Source organism: Nymphalis io, chromosome 12 (genome assembly GCF_905147045.1).
Source record: "Nymphalis io chromosome 12, ilAglIoxx1.1, whole genome shotgun sequence".
Taxonomy (NCBI): domain Eukaryota; kingdom Metazoa; phylum Arthropoda; class Insecta; order Lepidoptera; family Nymphalidae; genus Nymphalis; species Nymphalis io.
In genome coordinates, this window is record NC_065899.1 from 3,159,623 (window position 1) to 3,172,168 (window position 12,546).

A 12,546-nucleotide genomic window follows, 5' to 3' on the forward strand; every position below is an offset into this window, starting at 1 on the left:
AGCAAAATATTTAAAGAAAAAAAAATATCGACAGCATACCTCGGTAAATAAAATAAAATTATTGGATGATTCAAAATTAAAAATATTATGAAAACTAATGACTTTCAATATGGCGTTTAATACTATAAAATAAATCCATTATTATATTAGTTGTAACATTGTTTAAGTATAATAGATTAATAGACGCAGGCTCTGAAACTGAAACTGAGTTGTGAATGTGAATCCACATTCAGTAAGGCGCTAGCGACAACGACAGTCGTCCCGCCGGTACTAACGCGATCGACGTATTTATAAATAACAGTGATTCTCCCAACCTTTTCCAATATCTATCTAATAATTAAATAGAATACCAGTTTCTATTCACGGTGTAACAAATTTATTGTGTTGATAAAAAGGATTGTTTACATTTATTGACGTAACCTTCGCGTGTTTTCCCGTATGGCAATTATTATCGTGTAAACGTCAGTTTTAAAATAATTTCAATAAAATTATTATTCGCATTAACGCAAACTGCAAAGTAAAACTGTATTATGTATTAACGTTTCGCTATTGTAAGTAAATTTAACAAAACATCGTTCGAAAAGTACTTTTCTTTGAAAAGCCATGGAAGACGACATTAATAAGCCTTATAAAATATGTGACATGAATCGCGAAAAGAAAAAAGGCATTGTGGCGTCATCTTTAGAAGATTTGGTAGCTAAAATACCTGAAAAATTAGGTTTACCGGCAGAAAATCTCACTGTTGTTCTTGAGTGTGATGGTACTGAAGTTGATGATGAGGAATATTTTTCGACGCTAGATCCAGATACTTCTTTAATGATCTTACATGGAAATGAAAAATGGGCACCTAATATGCCAAAATGCCAGGTATCTCTTGATCAAACTGACGATGTCACACTGGGAGACAAAGCGCAAGTTGCTAATTTAGTGGGCCGCTTACAGCACAACTTGTGTCACATTTCACTGCTTGGAGGCCAAGACCTTGAACTTTTATCAGATATGGACCCTGACAGTCTTGCTGATATTGTAACTGACAGGGACAACAGAATAATACTAGAACACATTAAGGAGGCTTCTGGAAGGTAACTTAATCAACTTTGAAAAAAACATTTTCATTTGTATCTCTTGCAAAGATACTTGTAAATATTAGGTATTACTGTTTAATGTTTCCTGTACAGTTAAGTATATCAAAAATACATCATTAAAGTAAATTATTTTTAATTTCACAGAATATTATTAGAAAAACGTCAAGCACAGGATGCTATGGAACTCTTGAAACTGTATCATCAAAGTGTTTCTAATGGCACAGAAGATGTTTCACCGCAAAGCCAAGAAAGAGTGTAGGAAGAAGTGTGTAGTTTTACAGGAATATCTACAGTGACCCAATAAATTAACCCTTAACTATTTATTTTTAGGGATGGCACATCTCAAAAGTTTACAAAACATCTTGACTATAAAATAGTATTTGTAAAAGTATTCAAATGAAATGAAAGTAACGTTTGAAATAATTTACTGCAATAGATATCAATTGAGTTCTTAATATAAGAATAAACATACATTCATAGAAATAGTATATGAATACACCAAATGAATGAGGCCTTTTTTTAAGGATTTAGATTTATTAATTATTTCAATAGTTATGCAATTCTCTAATTCTGTAAAATACAAATAAATACTTGGCTAGGTTTTTGAGTGTATCTACATCAACATTATCATAAAGTCCTTAAGCTAAACAGAAAAATGTTGAAAGTAGTTATTAGTATATATGTAAGTATCTAATCTTATGAATATGAGCTGAAATTGAGTAAATCATACTAATATTCTAAAATTTGTACTTAGACTACCACTAGATGACTGCACTTGTAGTAGTTGTTATATAAAAGTTTTTTTTAAACTAATCATAAGTAGTATTATAACTTTTTAATTTTATTTAAGACTTTGATTGTTGCAATTTGAAGCTTCTGCTCATGATATTATATTATATATTGGAAGTTCGAAACATTAAATAATATGTTTAAAATAGTTAAATTGGTTGTAAAGTTTTAGTAAAATTTAATTTATAGTATGGCAGACTATCTTACAAATATATATAATTCATAATTGTAAAATTTGTATGGATATACTAAGGAATTTTAATATGTAACCATTTCATATAAGAATTGATATAACTAGAAATATAAATAAAATATGAGACAATAGGTATGCTAGAACTAAGCATTGCTATTTATTAGTATAATTTTTTATTTATTTTACTCATTTGTAAACTTTTGAGAGACAAATTGCTACAAGGTTGATAATCAACATCAATTTAAAAGACTGATAGTTGGTAAATTTATTTTTTTTATATAGTTTTACCCCTAGAATAAGTAATTAATTTACTTAATTCCAAAATTGCTCAAACAATTTACAAGTATTAAAATAAGTTTACCTAATTTTAATTCCACTGCCGTGAAAAAAATACTAATCAACCTCCCAATGCTCATGTAGTGAGGAATAGGAATTGCAAATCAGTGATGATACAAATAAAAATTATATTTATTTTATTGCATTATACAAAATATGATAACAGAGTTTCTTTTGCTTTCTTATCTTTTATATAAATTAACCTTTAAATAAATTACTAGAGATTTGGTCATTTCTATTATATTCAATGAAAACAATGCACTTTAAATAAATATGGCACTTCAAAAAGAATCTCTCGTGTGTTTTTATTAAGCAATTTATAAATGTTTTCATATGTCCATTTTAAAGCACAGAAAATCTACTCATTAAATTAGATGCTTATTTTAAGAAGAATGGATAAAATGCTTTTTGATTTATTGTATGTGTGTATAATTTGTAGTATTAAATTTGTAATTACTTTATAAAAAATAATAATGATTGTAAATTTATAAGATTTTTCAAAGTTATACTAAAGTTAAACACCAAATAGTACCATAATATTTCTCTAAAAGGTATCAAGTAAGTTAAGTGACATTGATAGTATGTCTTATTTATTGTAAATTGTCTGTAATCACTTTTCTACAACAAATTATCAATATAATTTGGTGCAACTAGTAATAGATGAGATGCATAAAGGCTGTAATAAATGTAGATCCAGGAATGACACACCAATAACTCTGTAACCAATTCCAAGCTTAAGCCTATTCATGGAATTGATGCTTTATGTTGTTCCATTATTTCTTGTGTTGTTGTGCACAAATAAAGCATTTAGCTAAAATAATACTTCGTTTTTTTATCCGATACCCATTAATTGTTAATAGATGTTACTTCCAATTATATCTATAAATAAATAGTGTAACTAAAAACAAATTATCAGATGTTTATATTTCATAATTCAATCAATTAAATTCAATATTTTGTTTTTACAAGTTAATAATAATTGGTGATTTAACATTATTTGCTTCTCAGCAGTTGTGTAATAATATGGACTTGCATAATATTTTATATTATTTTGATAATAATTTGCATTTTACTTTTGATTTAATGATTTGTCATTTTTATTATTAAATCAAATTCATGTAGTAACAACTGGTGATCGTACTAAATAAATTATAATTTCAATTATAAAATTATTCATTTGCTTAATCAGTGTACTGACACAAATGAATAATGCAAGGTAAGAAAGAGTAGGTGTAGTTCTGTAGCTTCAGTAGTCATAAATTAATAAAACAAGATATATTCGTTATTTAATTTAATTAATTACAAACATTATACAGTTGAGATGTCATTTACACATGTTAGAATCAATCCTGCTTCTAATACATTCTATACTCCAAAACATCATTATTAATGTAAATATAGCGCTCAATTAGGAAAATTAAAGAATCAAAACAATTATATGCTTAATGTAACACATAATGAAGCCCGTGCAAAATACTTCATGAGAAAGCCTTAAAGGACGGTGCATGAACTTTTCTCTCGGAAAGGATTAACCTTTTGACTCGAAAAGCCTACTAACAGACAATCCTCTTGTTCATGTTCATTAATATACCGTACTATATCAGCCACAGCTACCGACACTGGTATGCGCTTTATAGAAGCTTCTCTTCTTAGCTGTTCTGTTACAGAACGCTGTTGTTGCAAGGTCGATACCATCATATCCATAACGGCAGTGTCTGATAGGCCTATGTTGAAAGCTAAACCAACAACGTAGTTTGTACAAAATAGGGCGTAGCCTCCGACGTTGATTTGTGATCTGAAATGAAAATAAGTAAACTAATACATGGTTTCTTCAATTAGACACCGTGTGTGTATATATATATATAATAGTTTACCTACAATTAATGAATAATTTAAAGTAATACAATTACAATAACTTTGATAGTTATTATCACAAAGTCAGAATTAAACATACAATTGAAATAAGAAATCGAATTTGACATAAGTTCTGTGCTGCCAAGTGCCACCTCGGAAAATCCTAAAACTTTTTCAATTAAAAAATATGATATGATTTTAAACAAAACTAAATATTATATATGGTTATAATATCTTTAGGACAACTTGAATAGATATGAGTTGGTGATTTTTTTTAAATAATTATAATAAGATTTTCACTAGATAATCTGGTTTTAACATTATGAATGTATCGAGTAGTAGAGTAGAGAGTGTACAGAGCTTGTACTTGTGTATAGAAACGGGACATGATACCAGATAAAATACTACACATACTATTTTTCTTTTGTAAATACATACTTATATAGATAATTATACCCAGACTCAGGACAAACAGATGTCTTTTCATGCACAGTTCATGCACAGAAATATCTGTCCTAGGTGGGAATCGAACCCACAACCTTCGACGTGAAAGGCAAGCATCTACCAACCAAGCCAACCGGCTCGTCGTTTTCGTCGGATATTTTGAAGAAAGGAGAATGACCAAAAGTGGTCCAAATGTTCACCACTAACGAGACCTATGTAATAAAATATTCTATTAAATATTGTGTCATTATAACCAGACTGCAACAAAAAATATGCATTCAGTAAAAAGTTATAAATTAATCAAGTCACGTTTTGATTTTTTTTTTGCGAAAAATATCGTTAATATAATTCTGTCCATCTAACACTGAACTAAACTACTCATATTTCTGAGTTATTCACAGGGCACCTGGCAACAATGTTTTATAGTCAATAGACAATTAGTAAAATTAGACATTAGTTTGTCCAAAATTTGCTATACCTATTTATGCGGTAATATAATAAAGGTTGGATAACTGGTACTTACGTTACAGTGTGTACTTTTCTTCCTATTTCTGTCGACATATCATACTTATAAACTTTATACTACATGTTTCCAGAGTGTTAAGTAGCCAAAAGTTTAAAAAATGGAAGGCGATGGAGCTGAAAATTCGAAATCTTTTTCTGGTATCCCTGAAGCTGTTTTTGTAGTACGTTTAATTTCATTTTCAATTATAATTAATAAATTAATTAATAAAAGATATAATTTATCTAATGTCATTATAATACTATACAAAACGTATATTATATGTAGGAATATTGCATTTTTAGGTTAGATTACACCTGCTGCTATAAATGAAAATTACTATTATTTTCCAACTCGGGCAGAGATATAACTCCCTAGTCATACATCTTTACGCATAAACAATTGGTTTTAAAAATATCTAAAATACTTAATGCCTCTTTTTTAACAATATTATTCTTGTTACAGGACAATGTCGATGAATTCATGAATTTACTCGAAAACTCGGGTGGAGTTGACAAGGTTTTAAGGCAGTTGGATGAGCAGCATGGAAAATATAAGTTTATGGAGTATACATTGAACACAAAAAGAAGACGCTTGCGACAACAAATACCAGACCTTGCAAGATCATTGGATGTGATTGAGAAATTAAAGACACAAGAAGAGGATCTTGATACACAATTTCTTCTTAGTGACCAAGTTTTTTTAAAGGTATTGGAATGTGAAATCATTAATTTGAAAATCATTTGGTACAGCATCACAGTCATCTCAAACCAATATTTACAAACAGCGTTTTTTCTTCAAAAAAGCACTTGATATCTCTAATATACTATTGTATAGTAACCCCTTATTGTTTATCTACACATTATATTCTAATAAATGTGTGTAATTATCTTTTTACAGGCAAATATTATGCCTACCAAGACTGTATACCTGTGGCTGGGAGCTAATGTGATGTTAGAATATTCTTTGGAAGATGCTGAGAAACTTTTGACAACAAACATGGCTACAGCAAAGAAAAATCTATCTTGTGTTGAACATGATTTAGACTTTTTGAGGTAAAAAATATGAATTTAATTACTAGATATTCCTGTCCCTATTTGTTTTACCTTTATAAACTAAATCACAGTGATAAGAAATAATGAGACAAAAGGTTTTTAATTAATAGAAAAATATTGTAGTAAATTTATTATATACTATTAATTGCCACTCATATATTGACAGCTAAGATTAAGTTTTGAGGAGAGCATGGAAAGGCCTGGAGGGGAAGAAATAATTTGTTAAAAAGTTTTGCATACTTGATAAATAATTTGGATTAATTAACTGTGGCTGTGTGTGACTATGGCCATAGCATAACAAAGATAAACCTTATACGTGCTTATTCCAAACCTCTGCTATATTTTGAACAACAACTACTAACGGTTCTCCACAATATATTTTTATCTATAATACAACACTAAAAAACTTTCCTACTATATTACATCCATTCTAATTTGACTTCCAAATTTCCAATAACAGCTTTGCTGACATTGCACAAGATGTTTTTTTTTTTTCAGGAATGCATAATGTATACAATAAATTACATTATACATCAATTCAATGTCAAACTTGTTTGTCTCTTTACTCCTTCTGTGATTGCAATAGGATATGTATTATCTGTATATGATTTCAAAAAAAGGCCCTTGAAAATTATATTGTCTTTAGTACTGAGTTTAAATTTTTGCTTATATGGGTATATATATATAAATTTTTTTTTACAGAGATCAATGGACAACAACAGAAGTGAACATGGCTCGAGTATATAACTGGGATGTTAAGAAACGTCAAGCAGCAAAAGCCTCTAGCTAGTGTGATTATCAATAACCAGTCCATACTTATTTACGTATTGAACAAAAGTTTGGCCTCAATTTGCATTTTAATTTCTATTGCCTTGGTTCTTCTTTTGTTTAATCAATGATTAAATGATTTGTTATCATTTATTAATAACTAAAATTTAGGAATAATGTACTGCTTACGTATACTAAAAAATTAAAGTATTTTTAAATGAAAATTATGTTAAGTATTATTTGTCAGATCTTAAATGTATTCTATTTCTGAAAGTCTATTTGGACATATTTGTTGTTGTGCATGTTATTGAAATGTGTGTAAAGTCATTGTCACTTAGTCTTGATTTCTACTATGACTAGGTTTCTACATAGAGCTTAAGTTTACAATAAATAGTACCAAAATGACAACTAAGTACAGACAAAAATATTGTTTTTAATACTACAATGTTACCCGAGGTAACACACTAATATGCTTAATGGTACTACAACCAGATCATAATGGATTTTGTGAATTAGAAAAACTGTAACTTGGTAATAATTGATATTTTAACATTAAAAGTTTATATTATGTAATAAAGTTTTCTTTTGAAAAGGTATAAAAAAAACCAGTTGTTTACTTTAAAAATGGCTTATTTTTTATAATATTAATTATGGTCATTAAATAAAAAAGCTAAATTGGTTTTTCGTTGTATAAATCAAAAATAACATGTTCATTAAAATTACTTATTCTTTTGCTCCTATTTGGTATAAATCGGAAAATGGTATGACTACATGGCTGCAATTTTTCTAATCTTTATCTCGCGATGAATGTATCGTATTTTCTTGCATATTGTATAATAAAAGAAAATAATTCATATTGACTGAACAGGTATCTATTTTACTATTATGACAATTTTGAACTTTGCTCAGGCACAAGAGTTTATTTGAAAAAGAATAACGCGATCCAATGCAAGAGTTATGTAAAATGCAGTGCACCGTTACTTTTATGATTTGATATGATTTGATTATTACTTACAAAAGAGTTCTTGAGCCGATTTTCAATTAATCGAAAATTGTGTAGGCTGTATGATAGAATACTTTTGTCTTGACTTTAAATGGAACAATAAAAAATAAAAATAGATACTGACAGTGACAACTGACACGTATCAATAACATCGATGATCTTTTTAGTTCAAATAATTTTATAAAAGTATATGGAACTTTAAGTAGAGAAGTATGTGTATTATTATAAATTATAATATTATAGAAATAAAAGTATGTAACTATATAAACATATTTAATAAATGTTTCAGTAATTACAATAATAATAAACATCTACAATACGTGGGGACTAGATTGAAATACCAAAATTATAAGCAATGGCACCTTCAACAGATTGGGATGAAATAAAGCGTTTAGCTGCTGATTTTCAAAAAGCCCAGTTAAGTACTACAGCACAACGGTAAGTTAAAAAAAATTATAATTAAAGCTATTGTTGATTACATAAAATAACTTATAATATTACTTAATATTTTTTTCAGCTTATCGGAGAGAAACTGTATTGAAATTGTATCGAAGTTAATAGAACTCAAATTGATTGATGTAATTTTCACAACAGATGGTAAAGAATATTTAACACCGCAACAACTTATCAGAGAAATCAGGGATGAATTATATGTGCGTGGAGGACGTGTTAACACTGTTGACTTGGCAAAGGAGCTAAACGTAGATCTTAATCAAATAAATGTTAATGTTGCTGAAATTATTAAAGGGAAGGAAGTCCAATTGGTTTCAGGATATCTAATAGCTCATTACTATTTAGAAAAGATTGCAAAGGAAATAAATGAAAAATTGCAATTACAAGGACAGATAACTGTAGGAGATTTAACATTGCAATATGACTTACCAGCAGATCTGTTACAACATGGCGTTTTGGAAAAATATATCGGTAAAATTATTAGTGCAAAACAGGATCCATCTGATCCGAGAATTTTTTACACCGAAGAATTCATAATGAGAACAAAAGCAAAAATTCGTGGAGCTTTGATGGGCTTACTTAAACCTACACCTATTAGTTTAATCATCAGTCATTGTAACATAGCAGAGCGATTGTTTATATACCTCTTTGATCAGGTGAATGCTCCTGGAGTCCTGACAGGAAGACAATCGGGAGCTCAGTATGTACCATCATGCTACACAAAATCTCAAAATGAGTGGGTTATCAATTTCTATAAACAGAATAATTACTTAGAATATGATGCATTAACACGTTTAGGTATATCAGATCCCAAAGGTTATGTAAGAAGAGTTTTGTCTAATGAAGATATGGAGTTCTTAAGTAGTTGTGTTATTGGTTCACAAATAAAGCAACAACTAGAGACAGCTTTAGAGGAATGCATGTGTTCAAAGAGCTACTTAGATGTTGTGTCACTACTGCCGTCTGTTCTATCAGATGAAGATATTGATAATGTGCTAGAACCACTGCTTAAGAAAAACGCAAGATCAACCATTTTGTTTGATAAAACAGGTAATACAACATTATAAGTATAAGGTTTTTAGCTTTTATAATAATTAAATTACATTTTATTTTTTCATTTCAGTGTTCAGCAATAATTTCATTGAAAATCTGAAGCAACTTTGTAAGCCAATTGTTCAGAAAAATGCTGAGTCTGTTGTAAAATCTGGCAAGTACCAGCAGTTCTATCTTGAAAAACAACTTCTTAGATCTGATAGCCAACAACAGAGTCATGTGGACCATAAAGCTGAAAGGCGTGAGGAACGCAGGAAGAAGGCTAGTTCTGGAAAAGGTGGTGGAGGCACACAGGGTCGGGAAACAAAAACTAAAGCAGTGAAGAAACATCAGAGATCTAAACATGCTGCTCATGACTCAGATTCTGATGATACTTCAAATGCTACAAAAAAAACTCAAAGTCAATTGGAAATTGTTAGTGTCGAAGACATTGAGAATTGTATAAAACAGCAATTGGAAAATGAAGGTCTTGATGATTTATTGACACAAATAGCTGAATATCTTCAAGGGTAAGGATCATATTGTTGATTTGCCTTTTTCCTTAGAATTGTTTTGTCAATTGATTTGATACTAATTATTCTCTTTTGTACTTTAAGACATCTAAATCAAACTGCTATTTCAATAGCAAAAGAACTTGCTGAAAAATTACTCCAAGATGCCAATCAGAATAGGAAACAAACTCATTCTTCTGCCCAAGATCGTATAAATGTTCTTGTAAATGACATCAAACTCTATGAGAAAGGCATTAAACTATTTCCAAGTGATCAACAGTCACAACTGATAAAATATTTACTAAAATCATTTGGGGGTGATATTCTATCAGAATTTTGCAAGTATGCAGCAAACCAGTGTAATCTTTCTGTACAAGTGGACATTTTGTCAGTGGAACAAAGGAACAAAATAATAAATGATTTATCTGAAGAGTACATGAAACCACTAAAAGCTCTAAATGTAACTCTATCAGATCAAAATATGGAACCATTTTACCAAGCTGTGGATGTTTGTTTATCAGAATGTGGCATGATTTTGAAAAAAATTGATAAGAAGAAGGATAAGTATGTGTATGAATGGATTAAGAAAAAACTAGTATCTATTTCTCTATAATTCATAACAAAAACTTTCTTTCAGACTTCTGGTTCAAAACCACAGAGAGAAACTAATTTATGAGTTAGAAAGTTGTGAAGAACCAGCCTTAGTTTTACATTTAGTTGTACTTGCCCTGTTTACAATACTAAATCAAAATATGTTGCATGCTTCTGGAAGGCAGGTTCCCATTATTATAACATATTTAAAATCACAACTAAAAGAAGAACATTTTGAAAAACTTCAAAAGTACCATGGTAAGATTGTTTTAAGTATTCTAATGAAAGTATTAATTAACAATTACATTTCTTTAACAACAAGATTATAAATGATACCAAATAGGTGTTTGGTCATCAATTATTTGTTATTTAGGGAGGCCTTGGTAGAATGCATCAATTTGACATTGGAAAAGGTATCGGATTGGGGTGACAATAACCAAGACAAATTTAATCCTACCCAGACTCAAGTATGTTTGTACACCACCAAGCGGAGTCCATTTCCCCTGACTCCGACTTTCCGAAATGTATCTGTATCCGTCACTGACAGTATTGACCTTCTAGGAGTTCTTTTAACATCCAAACTCAACTTTGGATAATGCATTGAATCCAAAGATAAAACTGCTGGCAAAAAACTTAGCATCCTCAATAAGGTCAAACTGTACTTCACACCGAAACAGCTTCTGACCTTATATGAAGCCCAAGTCAGACCGTGCATGAAGTACTGCAGCCATTTATGGGACGACTCTGTTAAGTACCAGCTTGATGCTTTGGACTCAGTAGATTGTCGTCCTAGAAGGCTCATTGGGGACCAGACGCTGGTCACAAAACTCCAGACCTTAGAATACCGTCGTAAAGTGTCCTGTCTGTTGGCATTTATAGAATATTTTTTGGAGTGTGTGCTCAGGAACTATTTAATTTGGTTCTCCGTCAACTTATACAATAGAACTGCGAGGCATCGTAAAGATTTGCACCCGTACGTAATTGACGTATCTAAAACACGTACGAAACGATTTGCTTCCTCGTTTCTGATACGCACCGCTAAGGTCTGGAATACCCTCCTGACCTCCGTTATCTCCTATCTTCTAGGCAAGCGCGCTCCACCTTAGACTGTATCTTCACTTTCCATCAGGTGTGATAACAGTCAAGCGCTAGCCTATATTAAAAAATATATATTTATTAACACCATTTTGTTACTAGAATATTGTTTTAAGTTATTTAACCTACAATTAGTAACTAAAATTAATACCTACATTTTTAAAAGTCATTACTTTTATTTATTTCAGAATTGGTGACTAAGTATTTGACAGCTCAAGGTGATGAAAAAGGAAATATTGAAGAAAAATTAAAAGAAGATATGTCATTTTTGAAAAATCTTGTTATTGAAGTTAAGAAGTACTAAAAAATATATAAATAAAGATATGTTATATAGTATGATATATTTACAAATTTTGTTATATTAAAGGATAAATAAAAGCTTAAAAAAATAAAAGAAAATTGTTTAATTATATGGTTATGGTTGTATTAATTGGCACAACATTTATATTATCAACCAATACTAGAATTAAACTTCATTGCTAGTTTAAAACTCAAGAAATAATCCCAAAATGTCGCATAAAAGATTATGGACAGGATTAAATTAATTAATTTGTATTTAAACCTATTTTTACTTATTTTTTTAAGTTTTTCATTACGGCTATAGGCTAATTAAAATATTTTTTTTTAATTTATAAAGGAGTGAGAAAGCGGAACGTTATCTTAACATAATACATTTTTTAGTTTATTATTATTCTAAGCCTCTATGGCAGATGTGTCGTATTTCTTAATATATGGAATCATCGTCTCAAAATGGTCTAAGAATAAGAGCTAGCTACAATTTTGCTATTAAGCAAAGAGCACAGTACAAAGTACATAACTACTACGTTTTAACAA

The 12,546-nt window shown here is 29.7% G+C and overlaps 4 protein-coding genes across 7 annotated transcripts; 3 read left to right on the forward strand and 1 right to left on the reverse strand.

The window, feature by feature from the left end:
- Positions 1–249: 249 nt before the first annotated feature.
- LOC126772266 (DNA fragmentation factor subunit alpha-like) lies at positions 250–3,225 on the forward strand. Its single transcript, XM_050492557.1, has 2 exons — positions 250–1,082; positions 1,230–3,225. The coding sequence occupies exons 1-2, from the start codon at positions 604–606 to the stop codon at positions 1,342–1,344; spliced, it is 594 nt and encodes a 197-aa protein (XP_050348514.1). The 5' UTR covers positions 250–603; the 3' UTR covers positions 1,345–3,225.
- Positions 3,226–3,679: 454 nt separating this feature from the next.
- LOC126772286 (guanine nucleotide-binding protein subunit gamma-1) lies at positions 3,680–4,430 on the reverse strand. 2 transcript variants are annotated; one of them, XM_050492578.1, is made up of 2 exons: positions 4,282–4,430; positions 3,680–4,198 (listed from the first exon to the last, which is right to left on the reverse strand). In XM_050492578.1, the coding sequence occupies exon 2, from the start codon at positions 4,105–4,107 to the stop codon at positions 3,895–3,897; it is 213 nt and encodes a 70-aa protein (XP_050348535.1). In that variant the 5' UTR covers positions 4,108–4,198; positions 4,282–4,430; the 3' UTR covers positions 3,680–3,894. The 2 variants fall into 2 exon arrangements, with proteins under 2 accessions (XP_050348535.1, XP_050348537.1); XM_050492580.1 differs by having other exon boundaries at positions 4,278–4,403.
- Positions 4,431–5,126: 696 nt separating this feature from the next.
- Positions 5,127–7,107, forward strand: LOC126772274 (prefoldin subunit 3). 2 transcript variants are annotated; one of them, XM_050492565.1, is made up of 5 exons: positions 5,127–5,204; positions 5,298–5,387; positions 5,669–5,911; positions 6,104–6,258; positions 6,961–7,107. In XM_050492565.1, the coding sequence occupies exons 2-5, from the start codon at positions 5,325–5,327 to the stop codon at positions 7,046–7,048; spliced, it is 549 nt and encodes a 182-aa protein (XP_050348522.1). In that variant the 5' UTR covers positions 5,127–5,204; positions 5,298–5,324; the 3' UTR covers positions 7,049–7,107. The 2 variants fall into 2 exon arrangements, with proteins under 2 accessions (XP_050348522.1, XP_050348523.1); XM_050492566.1 differs by having other exon boundaries at positions 5,146–5,216.
- Positions 7,108–8,158: 1,051 nt separating this feature from the next.
- On the forward strand, positions 8,159–12,078 carry LOC126772178 (E3 UFM1-protein ligase 1 homolog). Of its 2 annotated transcripts, none has more exons than XM_050492400.1 (7): positions 8,159–8,239; positions 8,319–8,467; positions 8,547–9,532; positions 9,606–10,044; positions 10,132–10,590; positions 10,664–10,875; positions 11,901–12,078. In XM_050492400.1, exons 2-7 carry the CDS (start codon positions 8,385–8,387, stop codon positions 12,014–12,016), a joined length of 2,295 nt encoding a protein of 764 aa, XP_050348357.1. In that variant the 5' UTR covers positions 8,159–8,239; positions 8,319–8,384; the 3' UTR covers positions 12,017–12,078. The 2 variants fall into 2 exon arrangements, with proteins under 2 accessions (XP_050348357.1, XP_050348355.1); XM_050492398.1 differs by having other exon boundaries at positions 8,171–8,239; positions 8,383–8,467.
- Positions 12,079–12,546: the final 468 nt, after the last annotated feature.

What these genes read in the sequence shown, in the direction of transcription:
- LOC126772266 (XM_050492557.1), top strand. Translation starts at nt 604, where the DNA reads ATGGAAGACGACATTAATAAGCCTTATAAAATATGTGACATGAATCGC. An exon ending in ATTAAGGAGGCTTCTGGAAG is followed by an intron (nt 1,083 to 1,229) that starts GTAACTTAATCA and finishes TTAATTTCACAG; the next exon opens with AATATTATTAGAAAAACGTC.
- LOC126772274 (XM_050492565.1), top strand. Translation starts at nt 5,325, where the DNA reads ATGGAAGGCGATGGAGCTGAAAATTCGAAATCTTTTTCTGGTATCCCT. An exon ending in TCCCTGAAGCTGTTTTTGTA is followed by an intron (nt 5,388 to 5,668) that starts GTACGTTTAATT and finishes TTCTTGTTACAG; the next exon opens with GACAATGTCGATGAATTCAT. An exon ending in CATGATTTAGACTTTTTGAG is followed by an intron (nt 6,259 to 6,960) that starts GTAAAAAATATG and finishes TTTTTTTTACAG; the next exon opens with AGATCAATGGACAACAACAG.
- LOC126772286 (XM_050492578.1), bottom strand. Translation starts at nt 4,107, where the DNA reads ATGGATATGATGGTATCGACCTTGCAACAACAGCGTTCTGTAACAGAA.
- LOC126772178 (XM_050492400.1), top strand. Translation starts at nt 8,385, where the DNA reads ATGGCACCTTCAACAGATTGGGATGAAATAAAGCGTTTAGCTGCTGAT. An exon ending in TTAAGTACTACAGCACAACG is followed by an intron (nt 8,468 to 8,546) that starts GTAAGTTAAAAA and finishes TATTTTTTTCAG; the next exon opens with CTTATCGGAGAGAAACTGTA. An exon ending in ATAGCTGAATATCTTCAAGG is followed by an intron (nt 10,045 to 10,131) that starts GTAAGGATCATA and finishes TTGTACTTTAAG; the next exon opens with ACATCTAAATCAAACTGCTA.